The 17,997-nt window shown below is 41.4% G+C and overlaps 1 protein-coding gene across 1 annotated transcript in view; it reads right to left on the bottom strand.

Moving 5' to 3' along the window:
- Window positions 1-223: 223 nt before the first annotated feature.
- The window catches only part of NAGPA (N-acetylglucosamine-1-phosphodiester alpha-N-acetylglucosaminidase), a 30,347-nt gene continuing 12,573 nt past the window's right edge, over window positions 224-17,997 (bottom strand). Inside the window, exons 7-9 of the mRNA XM_063449912.1 lie at window positions 11,922-11,969; window positions 3,864-3,948; window positions 224-2,729 (exon numbers count right to left, since the gene is read on the bottom strand). Coding sequence (XP_063305982.1) covers window positions 2,492-2,729; window positions 3,864-3,948; window positions 11,922-11,969 — 371 coding nt within the window. The 3' untranslated portion in view covers window positions 224-2,491. The remainder of the gene's footprint in view (window positions 2,730-3,863; window positions 3,949-11,921; window positions 11,970-17,997) is intronic.

Here is a 17,997-nt window from a genome sequence, read left to right as displayed (position 1 = left end):
AGAATATTTGTTCTACCAGGAATATCAAAAGAGCTGCTCTTGACATTAATATATTCAATGGCTGAACAGAAAAAGTGGAAATTTAAGATCTCAGGCAGTGTAAAACACTTTACATGTTGTGTACCCTGTAAAACGTTAAAGGGACACTATAGTCACCAGAACAACTACAGCTTAATGTAGTTGTTCTGGTGAGTATAATCGTTCCCTTCAGGCTTTTTTCATGCAAATATTACATTGCCTCTAAGGACACCTCCAAGTGGCAACTCCTGAGATTGCCACTGGAGGTGCTTCCTGGGTCAGTGCTGCCGAAATAGCAGCCCTGCCATTCAGCGTCCCCACGCTCTGCATGGAGACGCTGAATTTTCCCCATAGAGATGCATTGATTCAATGCATCTCTATGAGGAGGTCCTGATTGGCCAAAACAGCATTTGGCCCCACCCACATGCCGATTTTAGCCAATCCAATGCTTTCCCATAGGGATTGGCTAAAAATCGGCCATTTTGATGGTCACAAAGGGGACAGAACCAGCGCTGGCAGACCCGCACGTGCTGAAAATAAGGCGAGTTTTAAACATTTATAGGGGGGCAAGCCACCTAAATGGTCAGTTAAACACTATAGAGTCAGGAATACATGTTTGTGTTCCTGACACTATAGTGTTCCTTTAACATTCACCTTTATAAAAAATAAAAAAAAAGCCTCAAAGCAAAAAAAATAAACACAAAAAAATTGGCTACATAAAAATCCAGTGTTAATACAAAGCAAGAAAAACAAAAAAAATAATCCTTCATGAATCCTGTTAGACAGAAAGTGGACAGCTCCAAAAAGGTTTGGTTTCCTTGTGCTAAAGTTGCCACATCTGTGCTATCCATAAGAAATTCAATTATAGGTGAAATTATGCAGGACACTATGTACCTTAACGACAACAGCTCATTGTATTGGTTACAGTGCTCAATGAGCTATGGGTCGGGTCTCACCATCTCAGCATTTGCACGGATAAATCCAGAAATGACACGTCATGTGCATGATCAAATGCACATCTGTCCACTACAGGATAGCAATAATATTGTGAAAGCACTGGGCTAACCCAGATCTCAATGGAGAGGCTGAAATCAATGTCTGGATTTGCTCTAACTCGCAGTTCTGGATTGGCATGTGAGTGAGGTCTGTCTGATGTGCGGCTATACAGGTTATTGTCAATTAGTCAAAATCAGATGTGATAACTACTATTTACCCCCGGACTCAACAAATCCCAAGTGCCAGGTCATTAAGGCGACTAGAAATTTTGTCCTGGTGTCTGGGTTTTTGTCAGCCCAATAAGCGCGCACCCCAGCGTCGGCTGGCTGGTGAGGGAGTTGTAAGCTTCCTGCTCTGCTACCTTGCGCGGCCTGTAGTGATGCCGGGATATAATGTCACCCTGGCATCACTAAACGACGCACGAGGGAGCAAAGCAGGAAAGGATTGAAGACTTCAGCACAGCCCCACACTGGACCCCAGGGAAAGGATCCACTCCAGCTCTCCCAAAATGTGTGAGAGAATATGTGTCCATTAGTATCATTGTGTGTATCTGTCATTGTATCAAATCAGTGAGTGTGTGTGTGTATTTAGGTGAAAGGCCTCCCTCTGATCGAATCGGAAAGGTGTTTTTAACTCACCTTTTTTCCCCACTCCATGCCTCCATGAGTGAGATAATCAATCCTGATGATCTCAGCCAATTCAATGCTACCCATAGGAAATGGAAATGCATCATAGAGATGCATTAAATTCAGCGTCGAGCCGCTGAATATAGGTGCTTCACACTGTGCATCACTAGACTAAGAAGCACCTCTAGTGGCCATCTGAGTGACAACCACTAGAGGTGTTACTAGGCAGTAATGTAAACCCTGCCTTTTCTCTGAAAGGCAGTGTTTGCATAGAAAAGCCTGCAGGGACAGGCTATACACACCAGAACAACTATATTAATCTGTAGTGGTTCTGGTGACTAATGTGTCCATTTAAGAATTGTATTTTTGTCATTGAAAATAAAGCTTTGTTAGTTAAAAAAAAAAAAGCGGTTAGTAACTTTTTTTTAGCTGGCACCTAGATTCTAAGCAAATTTGTTGAGCCCTGATTTACCCTACAACAATGTTAACATTTTAAACAAAATATTTTATGCAGTTTAGCAGCATCTCAATAGAAAACGTATGTACCACTTAAACGGGACATTATCTTACTTGAAATTAGAAAAATAGCATTTATCTTACTGTAAAAGTCTGGACATTTTGCAGCATTCAAGGACTGAATATCCCAATCCCTGTTCAAGAAGACCTTACACCATTACCAATCTCCCGAATATTGCACATAGTAAAACAAAAACAAATGAGTGGCATTATACCAAGTCTTTACATTTCCTCCCCTAATAACAGGGTGGCATTAAGGCACTGGTTTGCTGCAGAATGCAGCTTGTATGGCAAAAAGTAAACTTTCATTTTAAGTATTTAAGCATAAACAATTCTCATCTCCCAGCTTCGGAACTGTGCATCTCCACATCATATTCTTTTAAGTCCCAGGGTTCATATATTTCAACAGCATCCATATCCCCATTAAGTTGCTGGTATGAGTACTTCCATTCTGTTCGCTTCTCTTTCCATTCTGTACATCTCTCTTTGCACCACGATGCCTGCTTGATATTGAATCCAACGCTGACCACAAGTAGAGCAGCGAGTATGCATGATAATATTGCAAATGCAATTCTGTAACAAGGATTGGGCAAGGAATTTAGAAACAGAAACATGTTGACATGTCTGTACGCATGTGAATAATGCGGTCTGTAATGTATTTTAATCCGCGAGTATAGTAAGTGTACGCACTGTGTAAATGCATGCAGGGTCGAATAATATTAGGAGCGGTTAGGGCAAAGGGAGGTTTAAGGTTTGAGAGGGGCTAACTTCAGAGTTATATCACATAGGCAATGAAGAAGATTAAAAGTTTGAGATGGGTTATAGTCGTGTTATAAGTTATTTTGGGTTAGAGTGGATTAACAGTTATTATTGGATACATAGGGTTTTTAGTTTTTAAGACGAGTTAAATCAAGGAATAAGGTAAAAAAAATTTAGGTTTAGACTTTTGAGTGCTTAAAATGTGGGAATGAGGACATGGGGTACTGGCCAAAGCTCCTACCTAGTGATCTCACAAACCCATTTCAAGGGACACTACACTATCCAAATACAAAAATTAATAAAAAAAAATAAAAAAAATCACTGTCAGGTAGATATACCCTCAATGAAAACATGCATGCATTTAATTACGCAATTTATTCCCTGGGGGTATATTTAAAAACAGCTTGCAAAAGGTGCAGATCTAATCTATTGCAATCCTTCCCCTTCTAACACAGCCAAGACTTTATTTGGATGTACAATAACAGACTTTCCAATGCAGCTTAATGAGAAGTTTTTGCAAGGCATGTGCCCTGAGCAATTCCCCTCCTCGTGAGTTTAGTTCACAAAGCTAAACAAACCAGGAAGTAAGTGGACCAGTTGTTTGACAGCCAGGGGGGCATAACAAGGTTCATTTCTAAAAGTGCCAATTTCTATTGAAATCTGCATGTTTTGTAAAATGAAAAAGGAGGACACACTCTGCACAGATAGCTTTAGGGATCTGGAGTGTCCCTTTCAGCTCCAAAAAGGTAAATTTCAAGTGCTGAAAACACATGCAGGGAAAGTTCTTGCCAAGGTGCAATCCACATGCAAATACAATCTTAAAATAATTGATACTGAAATGTTTATGTGTGAGAGAGAGAGATTATATATACATAAACAAGATTTTTTTTCATATTTAAGCTAGTAATATTGTTCCTTAAGTGTCAATTTGAAATGACATGGACTTACTCTGTAAAAACAAACTCTGCAGCAGGCGGGAAGACTTCTTTTTGAGTTGTATTCGTCACAGATTCAAAACCATGGTCAGCTGAAACTAGAAGAATTGAAAAAACAATTACCTATCTGTATGTGTAATAAAATTACAAACAATTATGAGAGCCACCCGGGTGGAAAACTTCATTCTTGATCTGCTGTCAGCCAGTTCTTCCAGCATGTGGTTGTTAAAGGGACACTCCACATACATAAAGCAATTCAGTTTGCCAAAGTACGTTATGCATAAGGAGCATCTCCTCTTAATTGCCATTTGTGAAGATGCGGATTACTATTTAAAAATTGGCACTTTTATTATCAATTTCAGAAACAACTCCCTGGTTGCCCCCACCTATTTCTGACAAGTAGGGATGTCAATTGGGCAGGCAGGAAATTTTAGCTGTCTTATATCAATTCCTGTTGGACATTTATCATATTTTGACAATCTTTGATGTATTGTGTGCACATCAAGTACAGGCAATAGAAATGGCTGTCTCTCTCATGGACCAGAATGTGGCATTCCAGTCTAGACAGCCAACAGAGGTGCGTTAACCCTGCAATGAAAACACTCCAGTTTATAAAAAAAACGTCAATGTTTTACATTGCAGGGTTAAATCTACAGGGCCACGGGGGGCGTGGCCGGCAGAGCACTGAACCAGACGTCTATCTGTGGAGCTCCGACAGGAATCCACAATAAAAGAGAAAAAAAGCCGTAAAAACAAAGCCTAATTCACAGAACAAGAACCACGAACCCCCAGAGAGCGAAATGGGCCGCAAGAACAGACAAAGACAACGTCCCGAGCCCCCTCATATGCCAGATATCAGGCTCTCATTTAGCAGGCCTGAACCGCGGCCGCAGCCCAAGATGGCGCCCGAGGCCCACACAGACCCAGAAGCCTCTGAAGACTCTCAGGAAGGAGAGGAATCGATTCCCTCCTCCGCACAAGGGGAGACCCCCCACACCTCGGAGTCGGAAGAAGACTCATCCCCATCCACTAAAGGGGACATCAAGAGGCTGCTAACGGACCTAAGGAAAGTCTGGAAGGCGGATTTGGCAGAGGCCCAAAATGAAATGGGGATTATACACCAAAAGGTGAGAGAGGTAGAGGAGAGAGAATCCGCTAGGGACAGCCACATACAAGGCAACAGCAGCCAAATAGCGGACCTTACCGCACAAGTACGCCAGATGCAGCGGGCAGTGACTTTACTCGAAACGAGACACAGACAAAGGAACATCCGCATTAGGGGTATCCCAGAGTCTGTAGAGGGGGAGCAACTGTTGGAGTTCGTCAGGAACATGATTGCAGCTTTGGGAATCAACAGCTGTGCAGACTCCCCCGCCATAAAAGCAGCATTCAGGGTGAAAAAGTCAGCTGCAGCACCCAGCGACGCCCCGAGAGATACAATTGCTCTCACAAGAGACATAGCGGTGCGAGCCGCAATCATGGCCAGATCCAGGGAACTACAAACCATACAATACGAAAACAACATACTGGCGATATACAGCGATCTCCCTTTCGCAGTGCTAGCAGAAAAGAGGAAGCTAGCACCCATAGCAAAGAGACTGAGAGACAATTCCGTGAAATACAGATGGGGAGCGGATGGATCACTCCTAGCATGGTCGGGAGAAGGACAAGTCACCCTCACCTCCTCTGAGGACCCAGAACCTTTCCTCCGAAGCCTCAACGCACTAGCAGACAGAAGACAGCAAACGCCACCAGAGCCTATACCCAAGAAACGAGCTGACCCCAAGGGGCACGACAAACCGACCCCAATGGCTCAGGGCTACACTGCACCACGATGGAGACTAGATTCCGCGGCTATTAAGACCATCCCGCTGCAAAAGCCACGGAGCTCGGGAAACACCACCTGAATTGATCCAGCAAGGATATATCTCATGAGGACGGCAAATCAAGCCCCCCATCAGAGCCAAGAGACCGCAGACACAACTAAAAGTCTAGAGACACTCTACTAGAACCTTAGATATTACGAGTTAAATTCTCAGAATCTACATAGCTCTCATGTATCATTAATGTTTATCATGTATCCTTAACGTTTCTCAGAGGTTAGAAAGAATTGAGATAAGGACCCATACACAGCATTATATGATGTTTATATTTTACTTTACTCTTTCCATATATTGGTCATGTTGTAAGATTTATATGCAAAAGCAAATAAAATGCAAATTAAAAAAAAAAAAAAAAAAAATCTACAGGGCCACTGCACTGAGGTGAAGTGGTCTGCGTGCATTAAGTGGTCCTTTAAGGCAAAAATATGGTACAGATCATATTCCATGATGCTTTGCCATATATACACTAACAGCCCCTGTTGTAAGGAATCATTGTGTTTTGCTGCCTAAAGTGATCACAGAACAATTTTTCACTAAAGTTAAAAAAAAAAAAAGATGTATATTTTTTTGCAGTTAAATAATCAGCAAAGCATGTCTGTTTGATTTATTTTATAAAGAGATGACTAAAAAATGTAATAAGGCAAACAACTGACAGGAAGAAGAAACCATTTGATGAAGCCTTGTTTAGTTTAGGCTCATGAGTAATACTGCAGTTTCTGTCACATGGTGACATTATGACTTGTTGGCACTCTGATCTAAATTCAAGAGGACACACTGCAAGAAAAATCAGAATAAAAACTAAAATGGAATATTATATTATAATACACACACACACACAAAATTACAATTTACGATTTTTCAGATCTATAAAGTAAGAATGGTCAGGAATCTGAAACAAATTTCAAAGTTAAGGCCAAAATAGCTACATTGGACAAATTTTCTAATTCAGCTATGCTTTCAGTTTAGCCATTTTGGTCTAAAATTTTAAATTGTGTTTGAATTCTCTTGCAATTCTTGACAATGCACACTTTAGTAAATAATCCTGTAAATATTTAGGAACACATAACGCAAAGCTGAAACAGCCAGGTTATCAATCCATATGACTTCGAAAAACACTGAGGACAATTGGCACAAGCACGTCAATTGCGGAGATCCACCAATCCAATGCTCATCATTAAGAAGCATTGAACACACACAGCGCCCTTTGTCAGTATATTTTGCATGCCGACACAGGATGTCAAATAGATTAGATTATACTGAATTTAATTGTTTCAGAAGCCCCTAGTTCTTCTCTGAATGACACTGCAAAACGTAAACAATGCGATTTCTCAGAAAACACACTTCATTTTCATGTGATTTTTTAAAAAAAAATAACATTTGCCAAATTAAAATGTATCTGCTATTTTAAACTCATTGTCCAACACTAGTGATGTCGCGAACATAACATTTTCCATTCGCGAATGGCGAACGCAAACTTCCGCAAATGTTTGCGAACGGGGCGAACCGCCATAGACTTCAATAGGCAGGCAATTATTATTATTTTTTTTTAATTCTTTATTTGTAATCGACATGAGTAATGCGTATACGGTCATCCAGGGTTACAAACGTGTTATGATACAGATAATAGGTTGTATACATTAGCAAAGAACAGTTTTTGTGTCAATCAACATGGTACCACTTGTCACCTGCGTCTGTTGAATCTACTGATCGGTAGGTTCAAGCTATCGGTGGTTCCCATGTTCATTTGTTTTCCTTGTGAACTGTTCCCAGCGATTATGCTCAGTGACCCCCCGTGGGGGCAGTTTGGGTGTGGTATCTTAGTGGATTTGTGTGGCGTGTGGATTGATCGCCCTGTGAGATCGTCCTAGGATATAGGCAGGCGAATTTTAAAACCCACAGGGACTCTTTCTGGCCACAATAGTGATGGAAAAGTTGTTTCAAGGGGACTAACACCTGGACTGTGGCATGCCGGAGGAGGATCCATGGCAAAACTCCCATGGAAAATTACACAGTTGATGCAGAGTCTGGTTTTAATCCATAAAGGGCATAAATCACCTAACATTCCTAAATTGTTTGGAATAACGTGCTTTAAAACATCAGGTATGATGTTGTATCGATCTGGTAATGTAAGGGTTACGCCCGCTTCACAGTGACAGACCAAACTCCCCGTTTAACGCACTGCAAACAACCGCAAACAGTCCATTTGCACAACCGCAAACTCCCCATTTGCACAAGGTTGGATACCAAGCTAGCCATGTCCCGTTCCTTGTCCTCACTAATGTCATTGAAGGTCTCTTCCTCCACCCAGCCACGTACAACACCAAGGGTCTCCAAAAGGTGACAACAAGCCCCCTGATGTTCAGACTGATGTTCTAGCCCTAAAAAGGGCTTTTTGGGGTGCTGTCCTTACAGCAGAGTTCAGATGAGTCCTTCAGGACTGTAGTGGACACTGAATACACTAGCCTAGCTATCGATTTCCCTATTAAATCAGCAGCAGCTACACTGTCCCTCCTCTCACTAAGAATGCAGCTTCCGGGGGGCGGGGCCTAGCTGTCATGGAGGAAAGACGCACTTCGTGTGAGCTCCCTCAATATCTCACTTTAAGCAGCTATCAACAAGCGAATTTCACCCCAGAAGGGGATGACCCAGCAATGTTGCTCCTACCTGACCGACCAGACATGCTTAATAGCGGTCAGCAACTCGACAGAGTCTTACTTACCTCCGCGTGGCAAGTGTGGCCTGGTGCTCACTGGGCGGGAGAGGCGGCCGATCTCCCGATCCTGGGATGCCCAGGAGCAGCTACTTCCCGGCAGGAGCTCCTTCTGCTGACTGTGAGGTACAGGGTCAAAGTTTACTCAATGATGACGAATAGGGGGCGGACCGAACATCGCATATGTTCGCTGTCCGCGGCGAACGCGAACAAGCTATGTTCGCCGGGAACTATTTGGGACATCTCTAGTCAGGATAGATGCCTCTGGAATGGGAGGTACGGGTTGAGATGGTACGCATACCAGTGTCTCAGGGGCCAAATAAGCATTTCTGGACAAAAATGTCTGATGGGCCTGGGCAGTCGGGTCTATACGGTGATCCTGTTCTTAAAATCTTGCCTCATAGGAGGCCATTTGCTGTCCTAAACCTGCAGGGCCCACGGTCCTATCATAATGTCATGATGTAATACCCCAACACGCAGAGTTTAGGATAGCAAGGGACAAGACTAGGATTTAACTTATTACCTGGACTTAGAATGGCCAGACTAAACGTCAGACAGAGATAAAGCGTAATCAGAAACGAGACGAGGTCATGGTAACAGAGAGACTACGAAAACGAGAACAAGCCAGAGTCAGGTAGATGGTAATCAGTCACACGGGCAAACAAGACAGGAAAGGGTTAAAGATAAATTCAGAGTCAAGAACAAAGCCATGGTCAATACCAAAATAAATCAAGAAACGCTCTAAAGGGTACTGACACAGAAACCACGATAGGACAAAGTGGATAGGGCTATGGAAGTTTAAATATCCTTTACATTTGATTGGCCCACGTCATGCCTATGCCCCCAAAACGTTCGTGTGTGGGGGTGCTGGAATGACGTGGGCCAATGAGAGCCTGAATCAACTTTTGGCTCCCACTGCCCCTTTAAGAGTGAGCTCGTGACTCGAGCCGTGCTCCTAGTGCCAGGCGGGCCACGTGACCGATCACTGAGGTCAGTGCACGCGGCTAAGTCAGAAGAGGAGATCAAGCCACATCCGGCTCGTGTGGAGGCAGGAGTGATCCAGCCACGCGCGGCTCAAGCTTAGGAGCCAGGTCGGTGCCAGGATAAAAGGTAAATACAGCCACAACCACTTATCCCAATCACACACCTTTCCTAACGTCCTATCCCATTAAAAGCATATTACCGCATATTTAATAAAACAGATAGACCCCCTACTTCATCCAGGTTACCGATCGATGGTTCGATATTCTGAGCCCTCTCTGATTTACTGTACACGACTATTTGATATTCCCACAAATTTTATATAGCATTTTATGATTGTTTGAGACCACCTTAAAAATATTGGATATCGCTAAAAATCATGATCACTATATACTTTCTCTACAAACCTCTAAAACGAACCAAACTACTCATCCATCCGCTATACCACTTTATCCCACCTAGAACTAGTGCCCAGTTAAAATACTTGACTCTTAATTACCCACACTCAGACATGCCACACACATTTCACCACTACTCTCACTGAATCCCTCTGACTACGGCTAAATTCATCTTCTACATCAGAACACTACTACTAAGATTGGGTTGTATCCATGTCTCGGGTCTTTCATTTAGAATAGGGGCAGCTTCGGTCTCCTTCAACACTGACACTCCAGTGCATATTATTAAAAGATTGGGCAGATGGAAATCCTCAGTCTACAACCGATATATTCCTCATCCCGAGAAAGAAATGAGGAAAGCTTTTAAAAGTTTGGCTTTGTAAATTTGATGCAATAAGTGTGTTTTTCTTTAATACCTTTTCACCCTCTTTGCATGAACCTGATTTACATATATTACTAATATGTTTCTGAACATATATATTATATTATATTATTCACTCACTCACTCTCTGGGCCAGCCTAAGACATCATGCTGCCTAGGTCCAATGATAAATGGGGGATAATGTATAATAAACACAGGTTACGGGCTATGGGAGGGATAATGTATAATAAACACAGGTTACTGGCTATGGGGGGATAATGTATAATAAACACAGGTTACTGGCTATGGGGGATACTGTATAATAAACACAGGTTACTGGCTGTGGAGGATAATGTAGAATAAACAAAAAAAATAAAATAATAAAAAAAAAAAGAATGCAGCTTCAGAATTAATCTAAATTGTATGCTGTCTAGGAGGTGGGAGGGTCTGCTGCTGATTTGCTGGAATGTGTCTGCTGACTGTGAGGTACAGGGTCAAAGTTTACTCAATGATGACGAATAGGGGGCGGACCGAACATCGCATATGTTCGCCGTCCGCGGCGAACAAGCTATGTTCGCCAGGAACTATTCGCCAGCGAACCGTTCGGGACATCACTGATAAGGTTGTAGATGCGTACACCAGTCAGCAAACCTAGGCATCTGTTAAGTTTTACCCACATCCTTATATAGGGCAGTTGGATCCTACATGAGCCAAGTGTTCCAGGTGACTGCGTAGCATTTAGCTGTATCTTACCCCCGCCCATATAAGAAACCCTAGCGTAAGATAATAGCTCGCAGCCAATTAAATGAGCACTTAGCTCAGGGAAACTAATGGAAGTACCCGCTTAATTACTCCTGTCTCTCTGTAATTAGAAGTAGAGGCCATGCGTGGGAGACCACAGGTACAATGTCACACAGTTAAAAAAATCATTTGAATACTAGCTATTGGGTGGGCACAAGGACCCTTCTGGTATCAAAACAGCTACAGGGAGCTGTAGTGGTTATGGTGCTTGAAGTGTTCCTTTAAATTGTTGATGCCCTGTCATACTAAGTTAGTATGGCATGGCAGCTATATGCACCATTCTAAAAACTTAAAAGTTAATAGCTGTATGGGGTTAAAATTCTAAATTGGATATTTTTAACATCTGTGGAAAAAATGTATATGATGCCAGCTAAGTGCAGTTACATGGAGTGGATTAATTGACTTGTCATTTAAAAACATTTCTCAATGCTTTCCTATGGAAGTTCTGGGTGCTCAATGCCTCTAGCGGCTGTCAAGAAGACAGCAACTAAAGGCTGGATTAACCCTGCAATGTAAACATAACAGTTTCTCTGAAACTACTATGTTTAACCCCTTAAGGACCAAACTTCTGGAATAAAAGGGAATCATGACATGTCATGTGTCCTTAAGGGGTTAAAGCTGCAGGGTTAAAACCTGGGGGACCTGGCACCCAGACCACTTCATTGAGCTGAAGTGGTCTGGGTGACTATAGTGGTCCTTTAAAGTCTTCAGTGTTGATCACTTCATCAAAAGTCAATCAGGATGTGCCAAGGAGACTGTTCTGGTGTTGGAATTAAAGTAAATTTCATAGTGATTTTTTGAATGTTTCAAAGGGGTTCAAAGTAGTAATCTAAGGGCAAATAGGAATGCATAGTTATTAAATATACTTTTTTGAATTTTCATTGAATGATAATACATCCAAAGTCTTCCACAGCAATTGATTACAGAGATGAATTACCATTATTGCAGTCACTGCCAGTCCAACCAGCATCACATATGCATCTTCCTGAAAAACAGTTTTTAGATTAGGGAAAACAATTATAAAATTGTGGATTAATATACATTTGACATGAAAATGATTAAATGATTACATATTTCAACACCACAAATGAAGGACTTAATGTAGATTTTGGTTTTCTGACACACTACCTATACTTTATATAAATATACATCGTATACAACCACTCACCACTCCACATCTCCAGATTGGAAACTCTCCTTTAGATTCCAGGGGTTGACAATTGACCCACAGCAGATTATAGGCATGTCAACCAACTACTGAGGAATGTACATTTTGATGAGACCTGAATTCTAAGAGAGACACCCATTTTTTTCCCCTAACAAAGTGTGATACTAAGTAATAAAAACATAGGGAGTCAACCCGACTTATCACAATTTCTCCAGCAATACAAAGGTAGTGGTCAACTCTATTTGCCCATCTAGGAAAATAGACCCCTAAACAACCGTTGAGGGCACCAGCTCATGTCTCATCAAAATGTACATTCCTCAGTAGTTGGTTGACATGCCTATAATCTATCAGGTTTCTTATTGGTATCAAATTAAGGTGCATGTACGGTAATTTCTCACTTGTTACACATTCTTTTCTGTAAAAAGTGCCTCGCATAATTCTATTATACATTCACTATTCCTTTGGAGTCTATTCTGTTCTTACTGGATTATCTGTTTATATGATAAAACGTGTAAATAAAGATTTTTTTTTTTTTTAAAAATCGATGTATTTTTTTTTCTACTCCCCCTATACGTATATTTGAGCAGTTGATATATACACATATTATGCAACTGAATATTTTTATGCCATTCTATGCTGTTTATGTGCTTACTGCCTCTCCCTTGTTTATTTTCTTGTTCTGGCTATTCTCACTCACTCACTCTGCACCTTTCATGTCCATCTTCTGATACTTATTACACCCAACTTCCCCCTCCAACAACATCAGTGGTTTTAAGTGTTAAAGGGCACTTGTCATGCCCAAAACAACACGTGCTCATTAGATTAAGAATACAAATTTTATCTATACATTGTGCTAGCGGTTTTAGCAGCAAATGTATAGATTAGGAGAACAACCTATTTAAACAATTTTGTTACTCCCAGCTGTCGTCAGTCAATGCCTTGGCATTTACTGACAATGGAGAGCAGAAAAGACCTCTCACAGGAGGTGGTTCTTCACTCCACCCATAGCAACCACAGCGCATGCGGCAGGGGAAGTTTTGATGACTATAGTGTCCCTTTAAACCCTTAAGAACGGAGCCAATTGTGCAAGTTGTGATCAAAACAAAATGTAAACAAAACCATAATTCACCTCTTTCATATTAAGTGCACCCACACTTATTATATATCATGTTGTTCGGGAGAATCAGAGCTTTCATGTCATATCAAATATTTATATATGAATTAAATTTAACATGAATAAAATCTAAAAAGGTGTAAGAAATTAAAAATTTTTATTTTTAAGTTCTGCATGACATTTTAACTGAGAATATCATAATGCGGTTTGATTTTACTGCAATAAAATAGACATATTTGTATTCAGAAATGTCTCACAAGTACAACAGTACCCCCCTATGTACAGGTTTTTGGAAACTTACAGGGGTCAAATATAAGGCTTTCCCCTTTTCCATGTTTGCACATTGGAATTTGCCAGATTGGTTTGCTGGGCCTATGTTGCCTTTGAGACCGTATGGCAGCCCAGGAATAAAAATTAACCCCATCATGGCATACCATTTGTAAAAATAGACAACCGAACGTATTCAAAATGGGGTATGTCCAGTCTTTTTAAGAAGCCACTTAGTCATAAATGCTAGCCAAAGTTAGCGTTCATATTTGTTTTTTGCATTATTTACAGGAAAACTGCATTTTCATTGATGATATCGACGTCATAATACATTTTATGGTTTTAAACACTCATGTTTGTATTCAGCAAATTCTCCCAAGTAAAACAGTACCCCATGAAAAGGTTTTATGGTGTTTTGGAAAGTTACAGGGTTAAATATAGGGCTTGCAATTAAATTCTCTGGACTGTCTGCCTGGGTTGTCAGGCACATCCCTAAAATTATAATTAATAAAATCAAATAATTATGTAAAATTAATAGTTAAATTATATATATATATATATATATATATATATATATATATATATATATATATATATCTCTTGTGTCTCGCACTCAAATGCTCCCAGTCTTGTCCATGCCTCGGTGCAACCTCCAGCTAATCATATAAAAATACCTTGGTAGAGAGCACTCGTAGGACTTGTCGTGGTAAAAAAGATGCTTTTATTCAACAATCGAAAATCACAGTATGTCAGTGTCGATGTTTCAGTCCATCTGGACTTGATAAAAGTCCAGATGGACTGAAACGTCGACACTGACAAACTGTGATTTTTATTTTATGTATACACACACACAGTTATACGTACATAGGTATTCAGATGTTTTATACAATGGACCTAAAAAAAAAAATAACAAAATAATTGTGCAATACAGTAGATAAGTATAGGCATAGTATTGTAAAAAATAGGGATGGAATCAAAGAAGATATATGACAGAATGGAATTTAAAGATTTGAAAAAAAATAAAAAATAAAAAATATATAAAAATGCAATAAAAAAAAAAAAAAAAAAAATATATATATATATATATGTATGTATATATATATAAACATTTACATATATGTATAAAAAATATAAGTAGGGGGGCGGAGCCGAGCAAGCAAGCTGGCTGGTCGCACATCGCATGGGCTCCAGCTTTCTGGGCTCCATAACATTGCCAAATCGAGACACAGCGACAAGAGAGGCGAGCAACCAAGTCAATTGGACTCACACCGAGCTTGTGCACACAACGATACCGATATCGAACCCCGGCATGCCCGGGAACCGCTACAGCTGGCTTAGGCCTACTGGAGGAGGTGAGGGGGAAGGACGGCCGCCTTCCCGCCCTACTCAAAGGCCCCCAAGCGTTCGAAAATCACTTCCCCCCCCCCCTATGGACCGGTGGGGGTCATCCCGGTCCCCGCCTGAAGGGAGACCCCACACGCCGCACCGAACAACGGTTCCCGCCAGCCCGCCAAGCAACGCGGTAGTGAGGGCCCCCAAGATGGCGGCCCTGCTAGAACCAGATAAGCGAGGTCAGCGACGACCAGAACCAACCCCAGGCACCACTGCCACTGCTGATGACCCCATCGATGTGCTGTTTGACCGCTTCTGGGCAAAGTGGCTGAAGCGTTTACAAGCAGGGACAGCCCAACCCACGCCGTCTTCACAGGCGAAAGGCTATGGCGGGGGGAAAATAGAGCCTCCACCTCAGGGCACGAAGAGAAGGCCAAAAGCGATCCCCCACAAAAGAGACCCTCCCGGGCTGGGAGCAACCAGGGGTATACCCCGCAAGCGTCGACCACACCAGCGGAAAGATGCCACCCGAAGACACACGCAAAGATCTGAAACTCTCCGCCAGTTCCCGACAGGGACGACCATGGGCCATTACGGATCCCAGGTCAGTGGCAAGAAGGCGCTAGCTCCAATGCAGCCCCGGGGCAGAGGGGAACATCCACCACCACAACGCCATACGACCCCCACCAAGCATCGACACCCGTACAGGATAAGAGGTACAGGGGTCCGCCACGAACACCGACTCCATGCAAGCACAACGCCAGGGCCACAACAGGAGGGGAGCGACACTGCTGCTTCTCAGGGCCCCAGGGACCGAGCTCACCTACCAAGCCTGTACCCAAGCAGTGGAAAAGAGGCAGAAGCTCCTAACAGGGACTGCGGAACACTAACCCGTCCGGCACATGGCTCAGACCTTCCCAGCAGAGGTATTGGCTGATAGATGGCCTGTAAGCCCGCAGCCCCACCACTGGCCGCCCGCAGTTATGGACTCTTGGTGGACAATACAGCAGGCAAATAGTTGTAAGGACATAACTGCTCTGATCCGGCTGTCCTGAGCACTTACTGTTTATGTCTGTTTGCTTATAATATGAATCGGCTGACTTAAGGCACTCACTTTAAATAGTATGTACATAGATGTGACACTACAGAATAGCATGTTTGTTTTTGTGTTTTTTTTTTTTTTTTCCTTTCTTTTTTGTTGTTAGGCACAGCTTTTCGGTTGGATGTACAGCGTAGACCTGTACCCCCAGCTACCACGCTTACTCCTCATTACGGGTGTACAAACAAGTGCAGTCTAAGCAATATGTTAATATATGTTAATATACGTACTAATACGCTACAGCTGAACCTAGCATGTATGACAATGTTTAAATAATATAAAAAAGCAAACTGTGCCTTAACCTTATGGCTAGTACCTAACGACTACTAAGCTACAGAAATACTCCTAGATCGACATATTACAAGCTTTCTCCTATGTGGACGTTATTGCCAGACTAATCAATATGTATATGCTGTGCTTACTGACATCTCCACCTCTGACACGACTTGCTTAGGCAGGTTAACTACTCTAACACACACGACTTACCCTTTGACTCCACATGAGTTCACTTTAACTCTTGTAAGCGGAACATAGTTCAGTCTGGTTATGCTTATTGTTTAATACTCAACTTATTTCATATTCTGTTTCTCAAAAACAAAAAATGTGCAAAGTTTCTAACTGCCATACCAATGTTAAACTAAGACTGCATGATTGTTTGCACCGGCTGTCGTGGCAGTGCAAACGTGTTTGTTCTCTTTATGCACAAATAAAATAAAGACTGACAAAAAAAAAAAATATAAGTATAAAATAATGTGAGATGGAAAAAGGATAAAATTGCTAAAAAAAAAAAAAAAAAGAAAAAAAATACAGGGGTCGAAACGTCGATTATATTACAGATGTAACTAAATTATTTTTTGTTCCATTAACAGCTGCTACAGGGGGACTGCTGGTCTCTCTGGCAGTCCCCCCAGATTGGGATCGCTGCTGATGGCTGGCCCATGGAGCCAGGAAGGCGAGAGGATGACTGGGCATGCTATGCCCTCAGGCGTTTAGGCCCACCCATTTAAGGACAGCATAGCACGCCCACCGTCCTTAAGGGGTTATGGTAGGATAGTGGCTGTGACCTTCTGGCACCATAGCAACTTAATTGAGAAATTGAAAATTCATGACAATTCACACTATAGAGATTAACATTTTTTTTTTTTTTTTTTTAAATGTCGTCTTGCTGTACTTTATCGACATCCTTTAAAAGCTTATGATTCACAATTGTCCACAAAGCCGTCTGGGAAGAAAGAATGAGTCAAACCACACAATTTTTGTTCATCAAAGATTATGAGCCCAGTGGAGGAGATACATCTACAGGTCTCAAACGGACAGATGATTTCCTTACTCTCAGTAGTGAGCATATCGGTCTTTGATGAGAGGGCTTGTTGAGTTTTAAACAGTCCTGCAATTCAATTCTTTGAACGTTTAATAAAGAGATCCTACATGCAAAAAAAAACTAAGGAAAAAAAAAAAAAAAACTAAAATAAATAAATAATTACAAATAAAAAAAAAACAGCCACAGATATATTGGCATAATGTCTCACACACCCCTTGTGCTCATATTTGCAGGTATGTAATACATTATAAAGCATTTGTTTCAAAGAATATGCAGTTAATTGGTTATTTGCCACTCACAGACGTTTCTACAGGATAAACAATAGTGCAGCAATCTCCATGTATCTTTTTAAAGGAACAATGCAAGCACCATAATTACTACAGTGCACTGTAGCGGTTATGGTGCACTGTAGTAGTTATGGTGTTTGGAGTGTTCCATTAATCTGACTTTATATGTAAACAAAATAATATGTAAAAGCAAATACAATTATTAAAATTAAAATCAGCAATACATCCAGCAAACAGTACAGTTCAATAAGCAGCTATACACACACACACACACACACCTCCCCAAGTTCCAAAAAACATAAATTACTAAAATAGAGGTGGCTTAGTGGATATACCCCATCTATTTAAAATAAGAGGGGTGCCACAAACATGCATCAATATAGGAAATGTAAAGAGTTCTATATTCAAGTTCTTAGATACCACTA

The sequence above is a fragment of the Pelobates fuscus genome, chromosome 1 (assembly GCF_036172605.1).
Source record: "Pelobates fuscus isolate aPelFus1 chromosome 1, aPelFus1.pri, whole genome shotgun sequence".
NCBI classification, from domain to species: domain Eukaryota; kingdom Metazoa; phylum Chordata; class Amphibia; order Anura; family Pelobatidae; genus Pelobates; species Pelobates fuscus.
This window is presented reverse-complemented; position numbering and strand designations above follow the sequence as displayed.